At 38.9% G+C, this 27,569-nt stretch overlaps 1 protein-coding gene across 9 annotated transcripts in view; it reads right to left on the bottom strand.

The window, feature by feature from the left end:
- Positions 1-24,821, bottom strand: part of FAM184A (family with sequence similarity 184 member A) — a 77,223-nt gene extending 52,402 nt beyond the window's left edge. For 7 of the 9 annotated variants that reach the window (XR_008732725.1, XR_008732726.1, XR_008732724.1 and 4 more), the window contains exon 1: positions 24,327-24,821. Coding sequence is in view for 6 of the 9 variants with exons in the window: in XM_055713444.1 (XP_055569419.1) it covers positions 24,327-24,494 (168 nt within the window). In the remaining 3 variants the exon portion in view is untranslated. The remainder of the gene's footprint in view (positions 1-24,326) is intronic. The other 2 variants (XM_055713442.1, XM_055713440.1) reach the window with 1 other exon arrangement.
- Between the last annotated feature and the right edge of the window lie 2,748 nt (positions 24,822-27,569).

Raw genomic sequence — 27,569 nt, 5'->3', positions numbered from 1 at the left:
ACTTCTGACTACAAAGTTTTCACCTCCCTCCTGTCACCGACACACAGTCTCAGCTACTGGATCTCAAAGGTTAGCTTCTCACTTGTTTAAATGGTGTCCAGTGCTCAACTCCTTTGTTCGTATCAGAAGTACTTTGAAAACCAAGGGCTTTATTTTTTTTAAATACACATACAGTATCTTGCATAAAGAGGCCTTAGTTTTGCCTAGGGAAGCTAGAAAATTTAGTTTGAAAAGGTATTATAAAAAAATCTCACACTTATGATCAAGTTATTATGATAACTATTTACAGAAAACTAGATCAAATAAATTTCATGCTTAAAACACCCTTTGACTCCTGATTTTGTGTATAGAAGTGCCATAACCTTCTTCACTTCAGGCAGTGTTCCAGTCACAGGTTATGCAGCACTATAACCTACAGAAAGTATAAATCATATAGTATTTTCAGGTATTACAATTTGGCAATGGGACTCTCACCGAACATTCCAAATGAAAAATAAGCCTATATGCAATGCCAGATTCAGAAGGTGCCTTTAAATGCTCATCATGCACTTATTCCCTGCAAAAAGCACTGAACATCTGCCAATTCAGTAACCACCATTCATTCCCTAAACAAAGGGCATAGGTGTTTTACAGAAAATGTAAAAATAAAATACAATATTCAGTTGCATGCATTTTATCACAACATTCATTGTTCAGCAGTCTGAACTCCAGCTCTGTCAAAGTACTCTATTATACATCTCAGTATTTTTAAAGTAATGGAATAAAATCCTCAAAGATAAAATCTGGTACAGTTATGTGCTATATTAGCATAGTAACATAGGGAAAAAATAAAAAAGTCTGTACTAACTGAAGCAAAAACAACCTAACAGCATTTCAATTAAGTGAAAACAGAAAGTGAAAGATACTGGAAGAAATTAAAGTCCTAGCTAAAATAAGTAGTTCCTGCTCAACTAAGTTTCTGAAAATTGACAGGCAGTAAGGTTGCAAAAGTTGGGGGTGGGTAGGCAAAAAGTTTTGCACTCTCCATTTAAGTTGGAGGAAGAACCATTTCCTAAGCCTGTTTGGAAGTGTTCTTAAAAATACTAGCAGCTTTTTTTAGTACAACCGCATACTACTAGGAAGCATAAACTGTTCATTTGAGTAATTCATATTTTTTTCTAGCTCCACTCTAAATGCATCATACAAATTGCAGTTCTTACCAGATGACAGAAAAAGTTAGGTTATGCTTCACTGTATTTTCAGTTAGCATTCCAGAGGTACAGACAGAACCATACTCTCTCCAAGAATATTGAGACTGCCAGCTAAAGGCCTTAATGCTTTTTATACAAAACAGTAACATAATTATTCATTAGAATCTACTGAAATAGTATGTGCCTCTGAAAAACTACAATACAGTATGTTAGTAACAATAAGAGGAATAACCTTTTTTTATGCCAATAATTATTGAAGTGCCTAGTTATATTCTAGGTGTTAAGGTTAAGCCAGTCTGTTGCTGCATTAGCTTTGGTGTCTTGAACTACATGGAATACAAACAACAATCAAGAGTTCCACACTGTGGCTAATAATGAAAGTCTGACTATTTGGCTGAGAAATACTTTTTACTTCAAACCAGATGTTATGGTTTGGAGAGCTGACCAGCTCCTGCATGGTCAGCTGCCCTTCAGTCACCTGCTCCTGCCAGCAATTCAGTCATGATTGAATGCTTTTCTAATTAAAAGTTCACCTTAATACCAGTATTAGGTGGCGAATCTTGCAGCACAGAAAATATCTCAAAGTGTGGTTCATTCTCCCTAATTTTACAAGGAAACAGGAACCAATACCTATGAAAGAAACATCACATCTTACGCAGACATCAACCTTATGTCTCTGGTCAACCTTCACTTTAGACTCAATGTGTGGGTCCCTGGGTCAGAGCACTACATTATCCTAGTTCTGGTGAAGTATCTTGTTCCCAGCGCTGCTGCCTGTGCGCGCTGGTGCTGTCTGTACCTTCCAGCCTGAAATACTAGAGCCTCCAGAAACATGCCAAGACTTCCCTAGAGCTGCACACCTATTTAATGAACTACACAACTACAGCGCCAACAAGGAATTGCTCATGCATAACCTGTTAATAATTTGGAACGCATGGACCAACGAGCCTGACCTACCCTTGCCCTCTGTAGCTAGACAAGTACTGCTCGACACAGGTAGTAAGATCTACTGAAAACAGTAAGAAGGGTTTTCTAGAGACAAGTCACTTCCCACACACGCAGTGGGATGTGAATAGAAAAGTTTAGTCTACAACATAGACAAGAAACATCAAAATACTTCCATTATTATAATTTTATGTAGAAATGTATCTTCTACTACAGTCCAGAATTATCACATTTTTTGTTACAATGGGTATTGCATTCAGTTTTTGCTCTTTTCTCCATGTTGGCCAAATAATAAGAAATATGTTACATTAAAGCATCTAAAATGTATGTATTATGACCAATGAAAGGTCAGTTTAAGACAGTAAAATAAACAATTTAAAACCCAGAAAAAGTTTGGGTTTTACTGGACAGATTTCTGCTCCATAGTACATTATAAAAATATAGTAATAGAGAAAAATATTTAAAAGTTAATTGAAACAGTCTTTCAGAAATGCTTTCCACAATCACAGAATATATTCTTACTTTGCATTACTGCATAGAGACTAGATGGCCGATTACAACATAACATTTTATTCCTTCTCATGCATTGCTAGCCAGACATTGAGCACCACAAACTAAGCACTGAAGATTTTTTTGTATAATAATCTTTGAAGTTTTTAATGGGACTTTATTTTTCCTTGCATTCTAACCAAGATACAACTCTACTCAGAATGTCTGATAGGAAAACCAAGTTATTGCTAAATCTGAAACCCCTTTTAAAAAGCCACGTTGGATATACGTTATCCAAAAAATCCCAACTCTAAAACCTATGTATGCCCATCTCTCCCTTCTTATTTTTGAATTAAAAAAAACAAACACCAGCCCACCACCTTTATCTAAGAAACCCTTTTGTTCTCTTATGGAAAATACTCCAAATAAAAATGCTTTGTCAATCCAGCCCTTTATATTGCTGGCAACACAACAGAAACCAGCCTAGAACTTCAGGCCAAAACTGCTCAGACATCACAGGAAAGGTGGAAGGCACTTGCTCTTCAACTGTCTGGTTCACTGCAAGTCGACTTAAATGGCTGGGCCAGTGCATTAGGGGCACAGCATGATGAGCAGAGAAGAGACAGATACGGTCCACAGCTGTGAAAGTAGAGCCCCCTGCCAATGCAATCTCTCCAGAAAAGCTGGTCTAACTACACCAGTCTTCCTTGGAGAGAAAATCCACAGAGGGCAAGAACCTGAAAATTTTTCTCAAAAAAATGTACTTCCACAGAAAATTTATTATTAAGATATCCTTTAGCTGCTCAACAGTCGTCTTCTTGTGCCTAAAGCATTCATGCCAAAGTAAAATTTAGTACATTATTTCTTCAGAAACTCTGAAAACAAATACTGAATTATTTTTATTACAGCAACAAGCTTTCCAAATTTCTCTAATGTCTTCTGTCTACAATTAATTATTTAAAGAATGATACCATTAAGTTCAGCATAATTTATTTCCAGGAATAGAACATTAACACATTTAGACTTCTACCTAATGGTCAACATTTGAAAGAAAACAACTTACAACCATTTTTCGCTTTCATACTTGCTGCTAAACATTTACACTTAATTATCTGTGAAAGAGAAGTCTTAGTGAGTCAGAGAACACGTGCTGTTCATAACCTTAAGCTGATAGTTAAACAGGAGAAGAAAAATATTTTGCGCTTTCAGGTTTCTTGATGTTCAATACAATATACATAGGGCGTAAAGCCTCACAGGAGCACATATATCTAAAGACAATTTCCTCATGCTCCTAAACACATGCTCCTTAAGTACCAGTGATCTGATGTGCCAATAACCTATTTCTGCTTTCTGAACTGCCAACCACAGATCAATATCACATTAACTACTTGACTTACAATCCTGTCTGTGTTTTGTTTATTTGTGTATGACTCACACCGAAATATCAGCACTTAAGTATTTGACTGAAAATCCTACTGGTTGAAGAGATCCACTTGCATTTACAGCTCAGCATATTTGTAAGTTATTACAGGGCCTGTACCTTAAAATATAGTTATCAGAAAAAGGCATGCCATGTTCCAATTAATCATGGGGTAGGAGATATCCTCACCTGAAGAACAGATAGATACAGGGCATGTCTCGGCACAGGGCCAGAACAGCCAGTGTGCCCAACTCAGTCATTCACTGTTGCCTTTCTCCTAGAGTTGTACCAGACAACAAACGAGAGGCTTTCTGGGAACTAATCAGGAGCTTTATGTTACATTAGCCTGGCATGGAAATGTACACTTTGTCCAAATCCACGAACAAGAATAACCATTAATGAACCAACCAGGTAATCGAAATCAAAAGCATGCCAGCAGGTAAACCTACAGCTGCAGAGCACTCTGCAATCAGAAATTCAATAAAAGGAGCACGGTACCTGCGCTGCATTTTATAGACCAACTTGCCAAGCAACAACAGGAAGATCGGGTTCACCAGTCCAGAAGCCATGTGGCCTGCTGTCAGGAGTCAAGAGTGGTTTAAATCTCAGGTCTCTGGGCCAGGACACAGCATGCTACCTTCCAAATCATTTTAGCAACCACTCCAGTGAACTGAGAAACAATTTACCCATTACAAGGCGCAGAGTGGGTGACCCGGCTATGTTGCTGGTGTCTCCAGATTGGGTCTCACCAGTGGAAATATGACCTTAGGGGGGCAAGAGGGGATTTGACAGAGACATTAGTGCATACGTGAGGCTGACAAATAGATACTTGGGGGAAACTCCATTCCATTCAGTAGAGCAAGGTCCTCGACTGGATGTGTGGGGTCCACTGTGGAACAGATGGCATCTTGCTCTGGTTTAGTAAAAATTCCATTTTTTTCTTAGATGGGTATTCTCAGCTGTGCTGCAGAAAATGGACAAGTAGGGTATTTTTGTCATGCCAAAAAATTACAGTGGAGCAGAGCCAGATAAGATAACCCGTACCCAGGTTTCAGAGTAAGAAAAGAGAGAAGAAATTAGGGCAGACATAATTTACAAATATATATCAAAATACAATAAAAATAGGAGCCCTTAGATCTAGTTTTTCCCTTCCAGAAAACACAGCAGTAATTATGGAAGGCATATGGTGTTTAACAGAAGGGAAAGAGGAAAAATGACTTGCCAATATGCAATTTAGATTGCCAGTTTGGAGAATAGGTGAAGCTGCTATTCCTGCTTAGGCAAGACAGAAAAGCAAAAAAAAAAAAAAAAAAGTATTAGAGACAATATCCAGACCCTATGTTCTGAAAATATTCTAATTTGGTTTTCAGGATTTTCATACCAAAGCTACTTCTGAAACAAGCAAACAGCTTAAACACTGATGAAATACAAGTTCATTTTATAGAGATTTTTAAAAGAATCATGGCCTGGCTAAGGCATGACAGACAGATACAATGCTGCACTATCTAAATACAATACAGCCTTCAACATATCTTCAGTTGAGGCAAAAACTCAGGTGCAAAGCAAGCAGATGCGATGTCACAAAAGAAATATAGATTAAATGGGGAGACCTATTTGAAGATAATGGTATAGGACTATGAGACATGTGTTGGATATTCAGTCGAACAACACTAGCCACTGACTAGAAGTAATGTCCAAGATACATATTACAGAATACTGCAGATAGATTGGATTTGGCCAGTAGGCGGTCTAACTGATTTTCAGGAGTAAAACATCCCAGAATTATATGCACAACCTTGAACCAAAAGAGTTTTTACAAGAGGAAAAAGTAGATTTGAAGATTTGGACAGAAAGATGAGAAGCAGCTAGATACAGGTAAAGCATACCTCTACTATAAACTAAATTATACAGGGCTATTTCCCCAGTTTACAAGGGAGACATCACCGCTACTGCTTTGTATGACCTGGCACATCATCCCCCACTTGGCTACTACATGACACCTGTTTCTGAGATAAATGCTCAGCTGTTCTACCCTTACACTGCTGGCTCTCAGAGTTACATAATTTACAGTGTTCAGCAATACAGTTCCGTACATTCATATTCCGCTCTTCTCAACTACAGTTATTTCTAAGCACTATATTACCTGCATGATTCCGTGACATTTTTTAATTTTGTTAACTGTGCATAAGTTTGCTTTCTATGCTAAAGTGTAAAACCAACTTGCTGAATAAGTCAGAATAGAGTTTAATGCAAGTTTAAATCCGATTATGACATCAAAGGTATTTTCATTATGACAGATTTCAATACAATCCAACATTGCAGAAAAACTGTTCACGAAAGAGAAAAAAAGTGTTTAAAAAAACATTTCAAAACTTAGTCAGAACTGTAGCAAATAGCAGAAAATAGTTTAAGTGTTTTATAATGGCTCCCTGGAAATCAGTACTCATTTTTTAACTCAGCCAGTACCTGTAAATCAAGCTAAGTAGTCCTAAAACACTTACTTGCTTAACTGATGAGAGCTCTGCTAGAAAACCATTACCAAAATACAGCAGTTCTTCACAAAACTTCTCAGACTCTTCAATGCTACGACTTGAAAAATTGTTTCATCCTATATCAACATTGTTTCAGAACGACATTACAGAAAAAACACAGACACTATTTCCGTATTTTAATTACCTGCCAGCCATAGCAAGTCGCTCCCTTCCATTTTCAGTTTCTGTATTTTGTATCATCAGGTTACATCTTAATGGTTATTCAAGCCACAGTTAGCAAAGCTGGCATTTTTTCCAGACATAATCCCATTCAGAAATTTCCCTCCCTCACTGCATTTGTATATATTTTAAAGGAAAACATACCCTCCAATTCAACATTGCTTTTTTTCCCTCCCCCTTTTTCTCAATGAAAAAGAATTAATATTTGTCCTTGAAATACCACCCACATAAGAAAAACAGCCTTTTGGTGAAAAATATATGAGAGCAATTAAAAAGTAAGTTTTCTGCAGTGGGATTAAACAGTTTAAAAGATGACATTCACTGATAATGAAGTGATGAGTCTAAAAGGATGAATAGAAGTCGAAATTTTCTGCAAAAGTATTTCAACAAATCCATTACACTTAGATATTCTTAATTTAGAATGAAAAACACTCATAGAAAAGAAGCAAGATCAGTCAGCCAATTTCATTCATTTCTGTTTTAAAAATCAGTCTTTTTTTTTTAAAAAAGGCCACTATAAAACCATCTAACACAGTATCACTTATGTCAACATAATTGCTATTTTAAGTTTCCCATTTTTTTGTCTAGACTTGGCTAAATTATTCTTGATACAATCATATCTGTGCTTTCACCAATTTAAATATTTCTTTCTGATTAAAATAAAGTCATGTAGCTATTTGTACTCTATAGAAAAATAAGTCATAATACTCAAAATACAAAGTCTACAAAATTACTGTCCTGTTTCCTTTCAAAATCTATTTCTCTTTATCATTTAAGCTTTCATTATAATTCAAGACTAAAATTTATTCTTAAATCTTCATCTAGTCCACCTTCAAACCTAACCCCCTATTAAATTTTGCCATCTGAAGTGTCATGTTTAATTCAAACATTTAGTTTTACCTAGATGTTTATGATGAAAAGCTGTCTGGTCATTGACCATTTTTTGATTTTTCCATACATAGCCTAGCTAGAAAAAATAATTTAATTCTAAATAAGAGTATTGTATTAATTTTTATATAATTATATATTTATATAAAATAAATGTCATTTCTATATAATTATAAATAATAATATTTAATTACAAATATCCATAGTTTTTACATAACCAAGAGTATGTAAGACAAGCTGTCTTGCCTTTTAAGGAAAAACAATTTTCCTGGAAGTACTCACTAACATTGAGAACTGAAGCTAGAATTAAAAATTTCAGCTCTTTAAAATTAAAGAGATTTGGTTTTTCTTTTATTTGGAAAGGTGCGGGGAAGCAGGGGTGATAAAGACAGAACAACTGTGGAAATGTAAAAAAACAAAGCCTCTCCATTTCTAAATGTGCTCCAGAGAATACCCAAAGCCATATTTGAGCGCCATCACCTGAAAATGTCACAAGTATTTTTGAACAAAGTGTAAATTGACAATAAAGAAACATTATCTCTCTTCCTTTCAGATTGCTTGTAAACCTGCAATTAATGCATAGTCAGCATTTTATCACTTATACACACTATTTGTTCTTACTGATGAGTCCTCAAGCGTTCAGCTGATGAAAGCATTAGCAAAAGGTTTCTTGTATTCCATTTCCCCAAAGAAAAAGCAGTACTGTACAAGCCAGAGAGAAGGTCTTCCCAGTTTCTCTTCCCTATGAAATCAAAGCTCATGTTCCCCACTCTGCCTGCCAGCAGGTCTTTTCCTCTCAATGTTTGATCTATTTTGATTCCTATTTCCCCCAAGAACTTCTGCAAATTCTACGCAATTCCAGTATCTAGTGTTTACTCACAGCAGAAGAGGCTGGTCAGATAAGACTATACCATGCAGCCTCTATGGAGCAAAGATTTCCTCACCAGTGGTTTGAAAGGCACACTGGAAAACAAGTCAATTTCTTGCTCATGGTTGTCTCTCTACTTTCCAGGCTTGTCTGGAAAGCTCCATGCCTTTCCTTCTCTTAAACAAATACGCAGCTATGCAGGAAAGAAATATTCATGAAAAGCATGAACTGCAAGATTCCCAACTTTTTTTATCTTCATCTTTTTTAACTTTACAGAAGGCCTTAACTACAAGTAATCTCTGGAAGTCTAATGATAAATACTAATTTTCCAGATTGGAAAAAAGGAAACCTCAACCAGAAACTTGTCAATTCATGGAACTTCTAGTAACTGTAAAAGAATTTGAGCCACTTCCCCAGAATTATCATGCTACCTTGAAGTAATCTGGAAAAAGTTACCCAGATTATAACCAAAACCCATAAAATTCAAGCTAAGGACTCATCATTAAGCTTCCAGTCTTCTTTTTTGGTTTGAGGTTATAGAAGCCATACTATAAAGCAAGCAGAGCGGCACAGTCTCTTTTGCACAAATCACACCATTTGACAGTTCAAGTTTATTGTCAAAGCTCAGCCTGAGACAAACCTAGAACAAGTTTGCAGTGGTCCACTGTCACAGCACTCTCCAAACTATCAAGCTGCAGCAAGGTCTTTCACCATCTCATACCAGCATACTCTTGATGCCAGTCCCTCTGCTGCCTTCTCCTACTCTCTCCTCACCTAGGGCACACACTCTCTTCTCTTCTCTCTGCTTCTTCCTCTTCTCTCTTCCTTGGTTGCTCTCTCTTCCTTGGCTGCCCAACCTCTTAACAAAACCAGCCACAGCTGCACCTTATCTACCTGGGCCAACCGACCGGCCCTGAAGCCAGCCCACAGCTGTTTATTATCAATGTTAGTTAAACCAACTTCATCCCTCTACAATATCCCCTTTTTCCTTTTTAACATTTCATACCTCATGTTTTTACCAATCATCACAAACCTTTTACAAATAAACCCTTCATACTGTCCTCTACTATTCCTCTATAGTCCACTGGGATACCTACCAGTAACTTACATATCGTGTTTAACATACAATAAAAACCATTTATAATTCTTAGCTATCTCTCAGTATTTACACAATAGTGGCTATTAGTTTTGTCATTTCACACCAAAACCTTAAAGGTTCAACACATTAACAGATATCACATGTATACAAAAATCACAGAAGGGCTGAGGTTGGAAGGCCCCTCTGGAGGCCATCTAGTCCAACTTCTGTGCTCAAAGCATGATCAGCCAGAACAGACTATGCTGGGCCTTTGAATAACTCCTGGGTTTTGAATATCTGCAAGGAAGGAAACTCTCAACCTCTCCGGGCAACCTGTTCCAGCGTTAGCATCCTCACAGCAAAATAAGTGGTTTTTATGTTTAAACAGAATTTCTTATGTTTTAGTTATTGTCTATTGCCTCATCTCTTCATAAGGCACCACTAAGAACATGCCCACTCAGTCTTCTTTTCTTCCTACCATCTGGTATACACAAACATTCATAAGATTGCCCCAAGCCTTCTCTTCTCCAGGCTGAACAGTCCCCATCTCTACCTCTCCTGGTATGACAGATGGTCCAGTCCTTTAATCATCTTAGTGGCCTTTTGCTGGACTTGCTCCAGCATGTCTAGGTCTCTTATACTGGGGAGCCCAGAACTGGACCCAGAAATCCAGGTGTGTTTCACCAAGGGGGAAGGATCACCCCTTGAGCTGCTGGAAACACTCTTTCTAATGCAGCTCAGTATACAGTCAGCCTTCTTTGCCAAAGGCACACTGCTGGTTATGTTCAACTTGTTGTCTGTCGGGACCCCAGGGCCTTTTTGATAAGGCCGTTTTCCAGCTAGTTGATCCCAACCACATACTGATTATGCTGCCCCAGATGCAGGACTACGCATGAGGTTCCTGTCATTGCAGTTCTCCAGCCTGTTCAGCTCTGAATAGCAGCACACCTATATGTTTGATAAAACAAAGTCACTTGTCCCAGTTTTGCATTGCCTACAAACTTGCTGAGTGTGCATTTTGTCTTGTCATCCAGGTCACTAACAATGTTAAATAGTCTTGTCCTCAGTGTCAACCTCTAGGGTACACCACTAGTGACTGGCCTCAAATTGAGCTTCATGTTGCTGACCAGAACACTTCTAAGCCCACCAGTTCAGCCAGTTTTCAGTCCACCTTAACGTCTACTTATCTAGCATATACCTGGAGAAAACACACAGGCATGTGGCAAACAGCAGTGAATATGTAACTAAATAGTCCCACAAAAAAAAAAAAAAAAAAACCCACCACAAAAAAAAACCCATACACCAAACAGTTTTTTCCTTGTCTCTAGTCTACCTATAAAAATACTTAAAATTTGTGCAGTACCTTCTGCCACAAGTTGTCTGAACCATTCAATTAAAAAAAGTGTATACTTTAATAGAGACACTACAATTTTCCTACTTAAAACCTACAAGAAACCAGGTAAAAGCATACAATTGTATTGCTTTGTCCTAAAGCATTCATGCCATTAAATACAGTAAGTGGAATCCTGTGGCTTCTCAACCTGAACACTCAGTTACTGGTCTACAGTCTTATTATTGTTATCCTGTTGGATTTAAACTTCATCAGTGATGTAATCTTCCGGAGAGCAACACTAGTGAATGTTCTTAAAAAAAGCCATCCCATGCAACTGCAGTAAAGGCTTCTACCATTGCTTCTGCTTAGCAGCTAAAATAGAAGAAGCTTATTTTAAGAGTACTTATATTGTAATTATTTGCTAAATTTGACTCTCTTACAATACTTATTTTATTCAACATTAACTCCTACTCTTCCAACAATCCATCATACAAAAGTCTATAGTTAAGACTGTTCAGAATTTTTCACCTCCAACAAAAATTCCCCATACTTAATGGGTCAGTCAAGTAAGGATCTTCATCAAGACCTCAAGTTTTGGGTGTGATGAGCTATCCTAAGAAAATCTGCCATAGCTGATATGGTAGAGGAAGATGATTAAAGGAAAACCAAGAAGTCTCCTTTCTTCAGCACACATTAAAAACTTTTTTTTTAAAATCAGTTCAGAAATATTGGCAATCTTACATCAAGGAACACAAATCAAATACAAGTAGTCTTGTGAGGAAAAAAAAAAAATACTTTCTCAGCACCTGTGTGCAGCTTCACATTAAATAATGAGCTCCAGGCCAGAGACCTTGGAGTAGGTACAGGTCTGTATCATGCACATTTCAGTGTATATATATTCAGTCTCTGAAACAAACATGCCTAGTTTTACCTTCTACTGTAAAAATCTCTATTTTTCTATGACAAGAGAAACAAAAATGTTACTTGAAAAATGTAATTACCTAAAAAAAATATAATTAAGAATTATCTACTTAAGCTATACACAAAGCACACATACATACAACACCGAAAAAATATTCTGAGGTGCACTTTAAGACTACTTTATGTATAATGCAGCTTCCAATACACCAGTTTTATTTCCACAGTTAAAAATGATGTCTTAACCTTTTAAGAGACAGTATGGAACAATTTGCTTTGCAGACTAAAACATCTAGCAGCTGACAAGAAATTTGTTGAAAGTTTTCAAACACTTTTTCAAATTTCAATTTCAAGTTTAGCTAGCAAATAGAATTTACGCTTTGGTTTGTTTGTATTTTTAATAACATCACTCTTCAAAAAAGAAAGCACGAGTTATCTCCAGTAATTAATACACTCCTCCCATAGCAGAGCAGGAAAGGTTCTAAGAAAAAGGACAGATTTTAATATCTAACTTTGTGTTCTGCTTTCAGCAGATCCTCTCCCTAACTCTAACCTATACTTTAGGAGAACTTCTGTGGCTTTCTACCTATAGTTTAAGGGTTAGAAAAAACATTACAAAGGCAAACACAAGTATGTAAGAAAAGACCAGCTATACGTTTCATATACCCCTGAGTCATCATGTAATAAATCAATGACCTGAAGTAAGTAAAATTAATCAAAACACTTCAAGTGTGCTTATTTTCACAGAAAAGAACATGCAAGAGTTGACCAAAAAGGACATATGATTGAAAATTCCACTGCGATAAAACACAGACTTGCAAAAATAATCTTTCACAGCCCTCTAATGAACAGTAATGGCTTAGGTATTCATCCTGCACCCAACTTGAATCAATACTTCCTCCTGTTACAAACAGGTTTAGCATATACTTACAACTGCAACTCCCCGCCTTGTGTGGGGACAGCTGCAGACATATCAACACTCAAAGCCCCTTTTCAGTTTTGGGATGGTAACCTCTATTAATCAGGTTATGCCAGAAATAAACATTACAAATCTGTAGCACAGTTAGCTTTAGGCAATTTCCTAAGACAGTTAAATCTTGAGAAGCACACTGAGGTAAAAAAAATAAAAAAAATTTAGTGACAGATGTACAGATTCTCCAATCTACCTCCTAGTGAGAAAGAATCCCATTTACCCACTAATCATCTATCTAGAATATAGTTTTACACATCTGCTATGTGCTTAGACCTTAAATTGCTGCAAGGAAAACAGGATAGGCCAAAGGGCTATTCCAAGTTGTGTTTTAGTCTCTGAGCTGCATTTGCTTACAGATTTATTTCTTGAACTTTTGCATATTTTATTTGAGTCTTTCAGGTATAGACATCCCTAGAGGAATTTAAGGTAGTCAATTTGTATTGCATCTGTTTGCGGGTATTTAGACTTTGTGCAACAATGCACTGGAAGTTCTCGCAGCTGAACAACCGACTTTACATTGAGGAGATAATAGTAGCTTGCCCTTGGCAAAAAAAAAACACATCAAAGATCTTCACTCTACAAGAATTGCTCCATGCACAAACAAATTTATTTTCTCTCTGAAAAGTGACAGTAAGTTCAGAGCTACCCAAAACAAGAAGTAGAAACACCTAAGTGGAGAAAGAGTGAAAAAGGTAGTCATCTTATAGACCTGTATCACTGTTTTTGATTAATCACCAAAATAAATAAGCAGCATATAATTTCAGGATGCAATTTCCTGTTCTTTTGAAAACTACACGGGCTTTTGAATCTAAAATACTTTGGGCAACATCCAGAAATAAAATACATCCCTTTAATGAATTTAATGACAAGACAACTGCATTTCCAACTTCTGAAAATCCTTAAAAGGTAAGAATAGTAAGGTATTTATTTGAGAAAATAATAAAACCAAGGATAAATCCTGAATGAAATAAGTTTTGTGTTGTATATTCTCTAAATCAGCTTTAGGAAATCAAACTTGAACCCCTTTTAGAATCTTGACAATATAAATAAAACGCTGCTGCTCATTTAAATATTAGCAAATTAAGAAATGTTTGAGAACTGACAGAACTCCCTGAAAAATACTACTGCTTGTTTTTGTTTTCACTTCTTTGGTTTTTTTGTCAGGCTTTTGGGAATCCACGACAAAATGGCATGGCAAACATTTTCAGAGAAATAAGTCACTGCACTTAACTTTCAAAGTGTTCAGTGCAATCAGTGTTACGGCTCACCACACTGACTACACAAAAGGACTGGGCAATAGTAGTTATACAAGTAGAGCCTCTAAAGAGATCTTGCTAGTAGGGAAACACTGGTTTGCATAAGAGGAAGTAAAACTTACTCGCTTTTGACATCAGTGCCAGTGAAGAGAAACGTCGAGGCGGCCCTACGTTCCGCACCAAGGAGAGGCGCGGGGTGTCACCGGTCGCCGGGCCCCTGTTCAGCACCACAGACAGCGGCAGGCTCGCACCCATCGCCCCCCCCCGCCCGTTCAGCACCAGGAGAGCGGCCGGCTGCCGCCTCTTCCCGCCCCCGCGGCAACGGGACAAAACGGGGCAAGAGAAAAATTCACCACAGTTCCAACAGAACTGACAGGCAAAGCGTCAGACAAGGCTCTGCTTCACGAGTCTTCCAACAAAAGCACGTACAGCCTCAGACTTCGATAAAAGATATATCAATGTTTATACCCCATCCCTGGGAGTGTTCCAGGCCAGGCTGGATGGGGCTGTGAGCAACCTGGTCTGGTGGAAGGTGTCCCTGCCCATGGCAGGGGGCTTGGAACTAGATGACCTTTAAGGTCCCTTCCAACTCAAACCACGCTATGATACCATGATTCTATGATTCTTTGATTTAAAAAAAAAAAAGTTCTTATAGATAAACTTCAGACTACTCTAAATTCTTTGACAAACATCTGGGCTTTTATGCTTCCCAGACAAGTGAATTATTTCTTTCTGTACACCTGAGCAAATTCTTCCTTTTTCTTTAAGGACCTATAAAGAAACCCATTTCCATACATGCAAACAGAAAAGGGTCAGAATTAGTAGCAAATCTAGTGTCAAATAAAGCACGTCAATCAGGACTTGAATTAGATTTTTTTTTAAGGGACCACATTTACCAAAATTGCATATAGGCAAATAAAGAAGATACAGTTTATGACCACTATGTAACTTCTTTGATATCATATAGCAAGAGGACATGCTACTTCTATCTCCAACTTCACCAACTAAGTTTTCTGAAAGCAGGGGATTTAGTTTCCCTCAGAACCAGGGAGCATAGACCCATAAGAAAAAAGAAAACAAAACCCCCAAAACCACACTGCAAACAAAACCACAACAAACCCCAACACATTTCACAATTGCCATTAGAGAAAAAAAAAGTCTATTACATAAAGACCTTTGTGTCCCATCTTGTCCTTCCCCCCCCCCCAAAAAAAAAAAATATCTGGGATTTGGAATATAGTTTATTCTAGAGCATCAACTCATACCTATGGAAAAGAATGCAAACCAACAGAAGCTCAGCTTGCTTCAGGCTCTTCACTTGTACAGAAGGTGTAAGGATACTTGGTAAAGCAGTGCCTGCCCAAATATAAATGGCATTTACTACAAGCTCATGTATTAGGAATTTGTAGGCAAGGCAGAATATACCCACCACACCAAACTGTGAATGGTCTATACTGTGGATTGAAATGTGTCAAAGTGTGAAGCAAAGCATGAAAATTAAGAAAGGCAAGACAAGAACCATGGGCGTAGAGAGAATGGCCACAGAACATTCCCAGATCAACTCAAAGAACACAAACTGATCTTCATGTCAAAGTCCAGTCTCTGTTTTAGCACACATTTTTACAAATTCTATCTCAGCATAAAGCAAACAGCCATATGCTTTAAAAAAAAAAAAAGACTGATTTTTATGGCATAGGAACTTATTGGAGCTATAAGTTAATGCTATAATGTTAGATACAATATGGAAAGCTAGTAACAACCCAACCATAATAATCAAAAATTTCAAATAGAATGCTACCACTCAATGGCACAACACAAAAAGTAGTATATATTACTATGTTGTCAATACAGTTTAATGTTGGAAAGAGATATCTATAGATTTTTAAGGCGTTTCAAAATTGTTTTTAGCCTGTAAATATATCCTTGATTACTTATTACTACCAGCTACAAACAAACTGTATTTGTTAAAGCATGAAACCTATACTTACAATTACACAAAGGAGATAAGTCCTTTACCCCAATCTTTATTACAGAAATAATTTACCATTGTTTTCTTTTGTCAAATTTTAAAAGGACAAAGACAGTCATAGGAGATTACTGAAATACTTTTTAGTACAACCTATCCAAACATATCAGCATTCATACTGCAAAATACCAGATCTGAGAAGGCAGCGTCAGACACTCTTTACTGAAAGTTATAGCTTTCAGTCATGTTGTGAACAAAAGCATTGCTAAATTAAAAATCTCTGGATTATAGCACACCTGTTTTCTAAACATATTACAATTCAGGTTTCTAGAAATGAAATTTTAGGAAACTGGCTGGAAAAATTAATGTCATAAAAATGAAAATAGAAAGCTAGTATTCCTTATAATCATCTCGTGCTGCTACTTTAAAATGAAAGACAACATTTTAGTTAAGCAGTATCTTGAAAAAGAAGGACTCAATGAACTTTTCAACAATAGCTATTGTTTAAAGGCTGTCATTTTAAGCCTCGCCAAGTGACAGCCTCAGCAAAAGCTGTTCTTTGTCAGAGCCTTCTAGATTCAGTTAAAAAAGCCTGACCGAGGAAACAGAACCAGGTAATATGCATTAAGTAGGACAAGATGGTGAATAGCTTTAGTCTGTTTTTGTTTCTTCTGGTTATTTTTGGAATGCAATGCCTTTGGTTATTGGTATGACATTGGTCATTAGAAGAATGCATAGAAGCCTGGCTTACTACTGCCAAACTTGTATCAGCCGAAAGACATACATATTTGATTTCATAGTATTACATTGAAATTTGCTGGATTTCTTTAGCAGTAAGCCTGCAAACAGTAAGAACAAGTTAGTTACTATCTAAGTAATGCCCCCCCTCCTCCATACAGTTAAAAGGAGAGTATAGTTTTCAATGGAGACTTGAAGGGGTGGGGAAACAGTAGTATCAGTGACAAAATTACTGTTTTTATTAAAGCCAAGCCCTGAGTTTAGAAAATGAGATAATGAAAGAATTTCAGTGGTTAGAAGCTACTGTACCAATACAATGACTTACTACAAAAAAATATTTCTACATGTGTATTAGATGCAGTATGCACCCAATTATACTTCCAGACATTAAAAAACAAGGTATGTGCAACCAATATGCTGCATGAAACACAGAAATATCCAGACAATGCTGTTACTAAATACAGTTTTACAGTGTTTAAAGAAAATACAGAACCACTATGACTAAGTTGCAATCTGACTTCTAAAGTGGTAAGACTCTTCATGTTGAAGTAACTTCTTTGCACATCCACGATATTCTAGACACACAAAAAAGACTGTCTTCTGTTGATTCATTTTTATAAAACTTGACAAATCAAAACTCCTTGCAGGACTGAATAATTCAAAGCACTGTGTCCATGCTCATTTACAAGTGTAGAAAGAAATTAATCTATGAATACCTTGTACTATTGGAGTTGAACCATTTATTTTCTTTTTCAAATATACATAAAAGACACTCCTGTTTACAACTTTCACATTTGAAGGAAAGCATTTCCATACTATTTTCATAACTCTGAGCTAGCACTTTCTTGATTTTATCTAAATCAAGATAATAGCAAAAGCCTTCTTTCATAATGCAGTACTTCCCTGAAAACAGCATCATCATCAAAAAAACTAATATCAAACTAGATTTCAAATGGTTTTTTAATTTTTTCCATAGGATTTATATCATTTTATGTAAAAAACTGATGAAGGTTGACAGATTTTAAACTTTATGGATGTTGCAGTAGCAGGATTCATTTATGGCCTGCATGTTCTTTCTTCATGACTTTTCTAATTTTGACATGTTTGGTAACATTGAACTTTGTACTAAAATCCTTATCTTTCAGGTTTTCTTTAAATATCTATAATGTACTGATGTATCAGATTTAACAGCTGAATTACATATTAAAGCAACAACATCTATAGTTTTCCAGCTCCTTGTAACTATTATTTAATTATAGCAATAAATATGAATAGGCATAGAACAAGAATCAATCATATAGAACCATAGAATCATTTAGGTTGGAAAAGACTTAAGATCATCAAGTCCAACTGTAAACCTAATACTGCCAATTCTACCATTAAACCATGTCTCTAGGTGCCACATCCTATTATGCATCCTCTCACCCGATTTATTTGTCTCATGTTGATTACTCTTTTGGATTTTTTTAAAATGTGAAAGAAAAAAACCCACAAACCAAAACCACAAACCCCAAAACAATCTTAGAGAAGCTAATATATGCACAAGCTTATTAAAGAGACATTTTAGACTAGTAGCTTATGTAAGTGTGTGATCAGACAAGTTTTTCAACAACATCACACTTTCAAATACACACATATGCAGAAAATATCTTTAGAACATTAAACTGTCAGTGGTGTCAGAAGAACTGAGAGTTAACAGACAACCATTAAGACTATGCAAATAGAGAGCAAAGGAAATTCATGAGTTAGTTTTTTTTTAATGTTCAAAATATTTCATTCTTTTCCCATTTCTTTCTTCTTGATGTCTTGTGACAAAAGACTGTAACGTCATTGACCCAATTCATCCATACCAGAACACTGACCTCTAAAATATACCTGTATCAGGTCCATTTACCAGCCCTGCAGTCTCACCTTATAGGTGTGCAATTATAATGAATGGAAGAACCATTACAGGGGATACATGGCCCTGAGGTCTTCAAAGTATCAGAATAATTAACTGTTTTCAACTAGTCCCAATTGGGAAAAACCAGCATTAAGTAAGAATTCCCAGACTCTGCTTCAGGACTGACAATTTTTTTTTTTTTCCCTCTTCCTGCTCTCTTCTTTCAGAGACAAAGAGCATATTAACTAAAATGCCACATTCCATGATTTTTGTCCTACAAAACATGGAAGGTAAGACAGACCTCTTCAGGTCTAAATCGGAAGCCACAGCTGCTTTAAAGCAACTCTGAGTGCTTCAACTAGCAAGTATTCAGATAAAGACAATAACTGGTGATTTTATTTACGATCTGAAGAAAATTTTGAGAGCCTGAAAGCTCTACTTAGCTTTTCTGAACTATACCAGATGGTATTAAAGACTTGCCATTTTTATCTAGTCCCATCTTTGTCCTTATACCATCATGGGGACAGAAAACTCTCTTCTGTGAATATCCCTTGCTAAAACTGTAACTACTGCAGAACATGGACACAGAACATCACATGGACAGAGTCAGAAAGGGAATATGGAGAGACTATACTAGCATGATTAGTGGAAAACCTTAAGATACTTGCTTCAGAAATACTGTGGTTTTATCTTTCAGTGCTACCTTCAGTCTTTCCCTCCTTAGAGGGCTGACTTCAATTGTCTTTGGAACAATTAACGCAAACCAAAAATAAGTATCTCTAAAGAGATGTAAAAAAATATTAATATCTAATATTACATTTTCACACCTTCTAGTCCTTGAAAACCATTTTTATGTAATAACAAAATATAGCATTTATTCCCACATTACCAGTCAGAAGCATATGCAAAAATTCTGGCATTCAAATATGTACTCAAATCACACCCGCCTCAAAATTTCAGTTCTTTTCATGCAGTCCTAGAACTGTTAGCAAATATTGGCCTACTGCCAATGTTAACACACATTGGAGAGATGACATAAGGTTGCTTAAAAAACTAAAACTCGTTTTTACAAAGCTGTTAATGGCATCAGCTACCACATGCCGACAGCTAACATCAAAACAGTTCCACAGGGTTTTTTAGATTCTCATTTCTTCCCTATTTGTAAGGTCTCTTCTTTTAAGTTTTCTTATAGTCCTATGCCAAATGAACATTGGCCTTCGGCAAGAGGCTTAGTTGTTTTGTTTCCCGAGGCAGAATACTTCCAAACAAAAGCTGACAAAGCTTTGTTAGAAATATTTTGTTAAAAAATCATCGATATAAGTTAAACCCTATAGCTCTTACTTCCATAGCACTGCATTCTGTGATAGCCGAGGGAGACCTCTGACTATCCCAGCAAAAAAGTCCACACAATAAGAAGCGTAAGCATCTGAATTCAAGATCATCAACTTTGGACTTCACTCTTCAAAATAAATTTACTATCAACAACTGCAAGCAACTCACTGTGTTAATTGCTACATTAACATCATACTTCTCTCTAATGCAGGAAGATAGAAAGACAAAGGAGAAACGTTATTTAAAAAAAAGCAGTTTTGCAAATTTACACAACAAGCTGGCAGCAGAGTTGAGAACAGAACTGTGATCTCAGGGGTCCCAAATTCTAGTTTATTGTTTACTTAAGTATGGTGCAACTTGGGTAACTTTGTTGCCTTAGTCTTTGAATGAGCTGAGTGGAACCTTTCCAAAACTGAACCATCCAGCTCTAAGCATGTACCAAGGGAAAAGACTGAAGTACAGTTTTCCTTTTATTGAATAGAAATGATCACTGTAGGGTACCTATCATTAGCATGGCACTTACAGACTCTTCTCCAGTTGATGTAAAGTTTCTGGAACAAGTATCATGCAACCAAATCAATCCTGAAGACTCTCAATGCATAATCCCAGCTTGGATCATGCAGTTATTCCATAGAAGTCAAAGTTTTATGTTGATGTCACAAAGCTTGCACAACAGACTTTGAGAAATCCATATCCTGAATGTGTCTGCAATCACAAATATTCAAGCTTCAAACTACAGCACAAAAAGCAAAAACAACCCACACACAACACCCAAACCAAAAACACTTGAACTTGTACTCTTCTGGCAACTGTAAAAACTAACCCCATTCTTCCCTACTGATGTAAGCATAGCAGCAACTTACTTTTTGTTTTTTTATTCCAGTTGTCTTATGCAAACTAATTAAATATATATATATGCATAACTTCATCTGCAGCAGGCACAATTCAGCACTGCATTAGCACTCCAGCATACAGTACTACAAACACATACATGCAACCTCATTATCACAGTTTATTTCTTGTTGGCTTTAATCTTCGTGTCAGATGCTACTTTATCCCCAAACTGGTACACAGATCTTTCAAAACACCTAAAAATAAGGAGCTTATGCTGAAGAAAACTATTTAAAATTGCTTCAGTTACAATTTACTGGAGTCTTTAAACATGAAATGGAGTATCATCTTCTCTTTAAAGCTGCATTTCTAACTACTTGTTTTGCCTTCCCCTGTGCTTTAAGCATGTTAAAGTTAAATCAAGTAAGTCTTCCCATCCCCACCCAAAAGTAAAAATAAAGTTAACCACTTCAGAAGTACTGTGCTTAGTGAAGTGGTTTTGTATCTTATTTAGCCTCATTCTGAACTACTGATTAAATCTAGTTATTAAACAAATTTCACCTTTTCCTTTGTGTTCCTGCACGGTTTTGACTGAAACATCAGAACCTCTCTAAGTAACATGAATTCATAACAGAGGAATCCTAATTTTGGAATTTTACATTTACTTCATGAGTGACCTGCATCTTCTGTGGGGAAAGCATTTTATTCTGCTGTTACTCACAGCTTGTAATACAAACTGTACAAGGAAAATAAAATAAAAAACCCAAACTGTTAAGTCACATTTCTTTTGTCACAAGACAAAAGATGTCTGGAAAACTTAACTATGTGCATCCCTTTGGCAATGCCCCATACATATTTAGATTTCCTTTTACCATGCTATATTGGTAGGTTTGTTTTGACCTGGTAAAGCACCTGACTTCAGCTCTAAATCCACTGAGAGACTTAGTGTATCTTTAAGGCAGTCTTAGAGAAGAGTTGGAAGACAAAAAATAAATAAATGGGGAAAACAGTCAGAAGGTGTGCAAGAAGTGTCTTATATCTATAAATATAAATAAAAGACATGAAACAATTGGAAAAGCCCAATTAAGAATTGGTATTCTTAATAAGAATAATTAAGAAGATTACTGAAGAGGAGTTCTATACACATAAATTAGTAAGCATTTGACAAAGCTAGAACAGCACAAATTGGTCAAAAAACACCTTCACAGAAACAGCCCAATACATTTTTTTGCATCAGTTTTATTCCAGGAAATGCAAAGTTAATTCTTCTCTGACAGTTAACTCTCGCTTACAGAAATTAAGTATCATGTTTATCTTTCTTCCCCTGTAGCTTGAGTCCTTTCTCAAGGATTAATTTCTGCAGCCATCGATCAAATCAGGCTTCAGATTCTAGAGCAGGTAATGAAGTTTAGATTATACTTTACCCAGAAGTTTCTACACCTTTTTAAGCCTCCCTTTCTGAAAAGTCAAGTAAGAAACAGAAACATAGGACCCAAACCCTCTAACTATAAAACTGTCAAAACTTACACCTCTACCTCAATGAAATTAATGCTACAGAACACTTTTAATCATCTTTAAATTCTTAATTTTATTGTTACAATAGGTGCAAGAGATGCATTTTTACTATACATCCTGTTTTACATGTAAAAATGCTGTTCTTCACTCCAGACCTTCAGTCAGTACAAACATCAGCTGATTTTTTCAAGGTTTCTCCCTAAAACCTGAAACCAGAACACAAACACACCAACTAAAACATTACCAGAATCCACAAGTCACTGGGAAATAAATACAAGATTCTGGTCTCCTGCAAAAGTCTAATTCACACATAAACTCCTTGTACAAGCACATAGTTTACAGTTATTTAAAATACACCAGCAGAAGACAATTCATAGGTTTTACTTGCAGTACTCTGAAGTCCTCAGCAGGACAGAGATGGACACAGTTTCTAGAGTTTTAGAACTGTACGATGGATCATAAAAAGACAAGCTTATGAAAACCCCAGGATATACTTTCACTCTCTTCACATTTCCCAGTACAAATTCAAAATATTCCAGCACCACACATGTAAATCCATATTTAACTCAGACCCACCTCAAGGTATCTAAACACACAATAACCGGGAGAGCACAGGGCACATGCCCAGTGATGTGGAACTCATGGGTATACACGAATGACTTCACAACAGAAGGGGAATGCTCTTTCTGAGATCAACTATAAACTGCTGGGTAAATTCCTAAAGAAAGAAAAATATATCTGGAGACACACAAGTGAAACTTATTCTTGGAAAGTATTACTTTGCGTATGTACTAGGCCTTAAAGTAAGTCTAAAATATATTTATGGTCTCTAGGTGATTTTTGTACCTTTCAGGACGCACAAGTCTATAGTAACATCTTTAATTCATCATTTGGATGCCCATAGAGTAAAAAAAGAAATTCTTCAGCTTATTTCTACTTTTCTTTGTATGAAATTGTAATTTTAGTTCCATCAGTGTTAACATATAAAGAAATCGGACTCTGAAGTCAAAGACAAGATAAAATACCCCTCAGCCATCAGTTTTCCAGTACATTAACGTGCACAGTGTGCCATGGTAATACTATTTTTAAATATGAACCGTCTCCACTGTGAGACTGCCAGCAGTCTTCATTCTCTTTATTCTTAGTTCCAATGAAATGTCACCTTCATCCATTTCAGCATGTATTTGAAGAGTACTCGCAGTTCCCACAGTGCTTTTAAGTTACCCTGAAGTGTTTTAGCTATGTAATTTTTGACAGAAGTAATTTCTTTTGCTTCCTCTTTAACAAGGAGAATCTGCCTTTCACTTCCTAAACAATGCTATTCACCCACGTCTCTAGCATCCTTTAAGAGATACTACAGCGCCCAAGATTTTTTTTTAGGCTGTTCCAAGTAAATCATAGCTACAACTGCATCTGAAACATGGGGCCCATCGGCCTTACCAATATGCTTTTGAAACACATTGTAGCTTGACCCCACAGCCTTTAATAAAGATACATTGTATTTCCTATACCGGGGATGATACAATGAGAACTGTTCCATCAGCCATACAAGACCAGAGAGACTCTCACACTTCACCCTCAGCATCAAAGGCATTCGAGATGCTACCAGACACGCTAAATAACGGTACTTCTCTCCAGTGGAAGGCGAACAAGCACGGCTGGGATTTCTCCGTTTAAAAAGACTCAGAGCCTGGCTTACAGAAGACCTGGAAGAGAAGCTACTATTCCCACAGGATAAGCAGCGAGTCTCAGCCTAGCAGCGGGGGATGGTCCCCCCGCGCCCGGGCACCGGCCTGTGCCGCGGAACCCAGACCGAACCGACGGGCCGGGGCCGCTCCCGGGGCCGCCGCACCGCGCCCGGCGCCAGCTGCTGCCCGGGCACAGCCCGCCGGGGTGGCGGCCAGCGGCCGGGGGAAGCGGCCGGGAGGACGAAATCGCAGGCGGCAGAGGGGCGGCCGCGGCTGCCGCTGCCCGGCGGGGGACGCGCCCTCACCTTGGTCAGCTGCGCGATCTTCTTGCTCATTTTGAAGTGCAGGTCCGGGCCGTGCTCGGCACCCAGCCCCGCCGGGGCCGAACCGGAGCCGAGTTTGCCCGCGCCGGGCGCGGAGCCGCCGCCGTAGCTGTGCTGCGGCTGCTGCCAGCCCGTCCCCGGGGTCGCCATCTTCACCGCCCGGCCCCTGCCGCTGCTCGGGCTCCGCTGGCACCGGCCCTACCGGGGAGCCGCGCCGAGGGCGCCCCAGCCGCAAACCGCCCCGCGGCCGGCCCCAGGCGCTTCCTACAGCCGCCGGCCCCGGGCTGCGGCGCCAACCCCTCGGGGCGCTGCGAGAGCGGGCGCCGGCCGCCAATCTTCCCTCTCCCCGTCCGCTCCACCCGGCACCGGGCGGGGGGTCCGGCCCGGTCCTGGAGCGGCGGGAGGCCGGGCGGCGGGGGCGGGCGGGCCGTGCCCGGTGCCGGGCTGCCGCCGGGCTGTTTACGCCGCGCAGCCCCCGCGTCACTAGCCGGCCCCGCCCCCCGCCCGCAGCCTGCCGCCCCCGGAGCGGCTGGGGCCGCGCGCGCCGCACGAGGACGGGCGAAGGAGCGCGAGCGCCGGCCGGCGGGGCCTCGCCACTCCCCTTCCCCCGGCAGGTGCGCGCGCTGCCTTCCCGCCCCCGCCTCCCCCGGCAGCTGGCGGCGGCGCTCGGAGCCGCTACCGGTCGCTCGCGGCTCCTCCCGCGGGCGTAGGCGGGGAGCGCCCCTCCCGCCGGCTCGGCAGGGGGCACGGCGCCCCGCGGGGGCCGGGGCCGGGGCCGGGCCGGTGCAGAGCCCCGCACCGCGGGGGCGCCGGGGCACTCGCCCGCCGTGTGTCGGTGCGCAGAGGGGTGCGGTGCTGTCGGCCCCTGCGTACGCGCGGGTCCGCGGCGGCCTAACTGCGGTTTTCTCACAGTAGTAAGTGATAGGGACAAGCAGAGTCTTAAAATCGACCTAAGTAGTACGTCAGATAAGCACCTGACTGCACAATTACCTCAGGTTTTGAGGGAAGATGCAACCCGGACTCGCCGATGGTGGGGCGGCCCGCCACCCGCCGGGGCTGGCGCTGCCTGCGCCCACCGCCTGTGAGGGGCCGGAGCAGAGGTCCCTGCCAGAAGGGATTCAATCTGAATATCGCACATGCTTTTCTTTTGGATGTGACTGCTCTTCTTCTGTTTCCACCCTGTGCAACTCCTGAGATTAGCCACCCTCTTTAACAATTTAATGTCTCTTTGCCAGGCTTTGACCTTTTGAGAATATATATAGATACTAACGTGGTTGGGCACATTTGATTTCCTGATTCACAGCCTCTGCACTCATCTCTTAAGAGTCCTTAGTGCTTACCCTGGGCTGGGTAGTGTATCTTTTTACTGCCTTTTTTCTGCTCTAAAAATGCCATATTTGCCTGCATTCTTTGTAGGCAGACAGAAATATCTAAGAGAGAAACCACAAAAATACATTGCTAAATCTGTTGTTCTCAATAAGATTATGGAGAAAAGTACACTTAGAATTTGCAAATGACAGGTGGAATAGTAAGTTAGAAGAAGACATCCATATTACAGAGTAAAGTGCCTCACTTGCTAAGAGAGATTCATGCTTATATAGTATAATAAATAACCAACTACACATGAACTGCCAGTGCAAACCTGAGGTCGTGGGGCAAATGTGATTCCCTGATGTACAGAGGGGACACTATTCAGAAGGTATAGTTAGATGTTGCTACTTTTTTACATGTTGTTCGTGAGAGTTCAAGACAAATACTTGCAGCAAGGTCTGGGGTCTAATTTCCACACATCAGCACACTGGGAAGGCACTCAAGAAAGGACCAGAAGAACTGCAGAGGTTCTAGAAAAAGTCTCATATATTGAAAGACATAATAAACCCAAACTATTTTGAATAATGAGGATTCTAAGATGTGATGTAATTCCGGTCTTTATGTAGCTGTGTTGCCATGAGCTCAGAATTTGCATTGTTCAGGAAATTCTGACGCTGATGCTTATTTATTTTTTTTCCTTCTGAAGTGGCCCACTCTGGCAACAGGGAGCAAAGGACAGATGGTGCCTACTCAGGCAGTGATTCATACAGATGAAATACAAGAGGAAGAAAGAGTATTGGGAGCATCTGTATCAAATCTGCCCATAGATGACATCCATGAATAGCACATACTGTTAATTTAATTTTATCAAATTAAAAAATAATTCAGTGGCAGAAGAGACTAGACTGTAATTTTTCATGTCTGGGAAGGTCAAACTACTAATGAAAGCAGTAGACTGATTGTGAAGACTTGGTTACAGATTATGGTTCTGTCTGGCTGACTGTGTGACCTTAAGCAAACTTCCTAATTCTCATGCAAGAAGGCACTTTCTTTAGTGTACCTAAGAATGCCTCTGTTATTAAGGAGTGGCTGGCTCAATTTATTATTGCTCCTAGAAACCTCAAAAGTTACAGGAAGTATTATTATAATTTTAATCTACACATTTTAAGTATTTTGGATAGACTTATTTTTCAAAGAAATCGTAGTGGTTTGGATTTATCAACATTTCTTTTGAGACAAAAAGCCTCACTGTGTTATTTTTTCAGTTTCTTCTGAGGAGTATGCATATTTGCTGTGGTTCATACTGGCCCCAGATCATTGTTTTGAAGCGAAGTGACTTCTATCTGCTAGGACAAAACAGTCAAATATGTTTCATTCTTGTCTCCCTGTACTGAGTTGCTAAATACTGAGTTTTGCCTAGGTGCTTTTAAACAAAAAAAAAAGTGATTAAATATTCTTTGTCAATATTTCATGCATCTTTTATTAGTAATTTTCAAGTTTTATTTTTTTCAGGCTTCTCTTTACACATGTCATGCCTTTAGAGCTCAGAGGGTGACTGCTAAGCCCTTTTCTATTCAGGTCTACATGTGTAGCATGGAGCCTGTTTTCTTTAAGGTTGCTGCTGAAAAGAGACTCTATGCAGCAGAACAGTCAGGACCCTAGTGCTTTTTTCCCTTGGTGGGATTTCATGTCTCATCAGTTCAGTAGGATCTGTAAGTCCAGAGGTCTCCCAGGGCTTGGGCTGAGGCCATCCAGAGGCAACTGAGAAGCCAGGGCTTAGGGATTGCTGAAGGGCACAAAAAGCAATGGAATGAGGCAGGGCTCTCTATGTGATCATTGCTGTGAAAGCTGCGCAGTGAAACCTTTAGTGTCTATCACCACGGGCTTACGTAAGTGACATACAATTTGTATCTA

This window comes from Falco cherrug, chromosome 6 (genome assembly GCF_023634085.1).
Source record: "Falco cherrug isolate bFalChe1 chromosome 6, bFalChe1.pri, whole genome shotgun sequence".
Lineage (NCBI taxonomy): Eukaryota > Metazoa > Chordata > Aves > Falconiformes > Falconidae > Falco > Falco cherrug.
The sequence above is the reverse complement of the archived record's forward strand: the minus strand, read 5'-3'. Positions and strand labels throughout refer to the sequence as shown.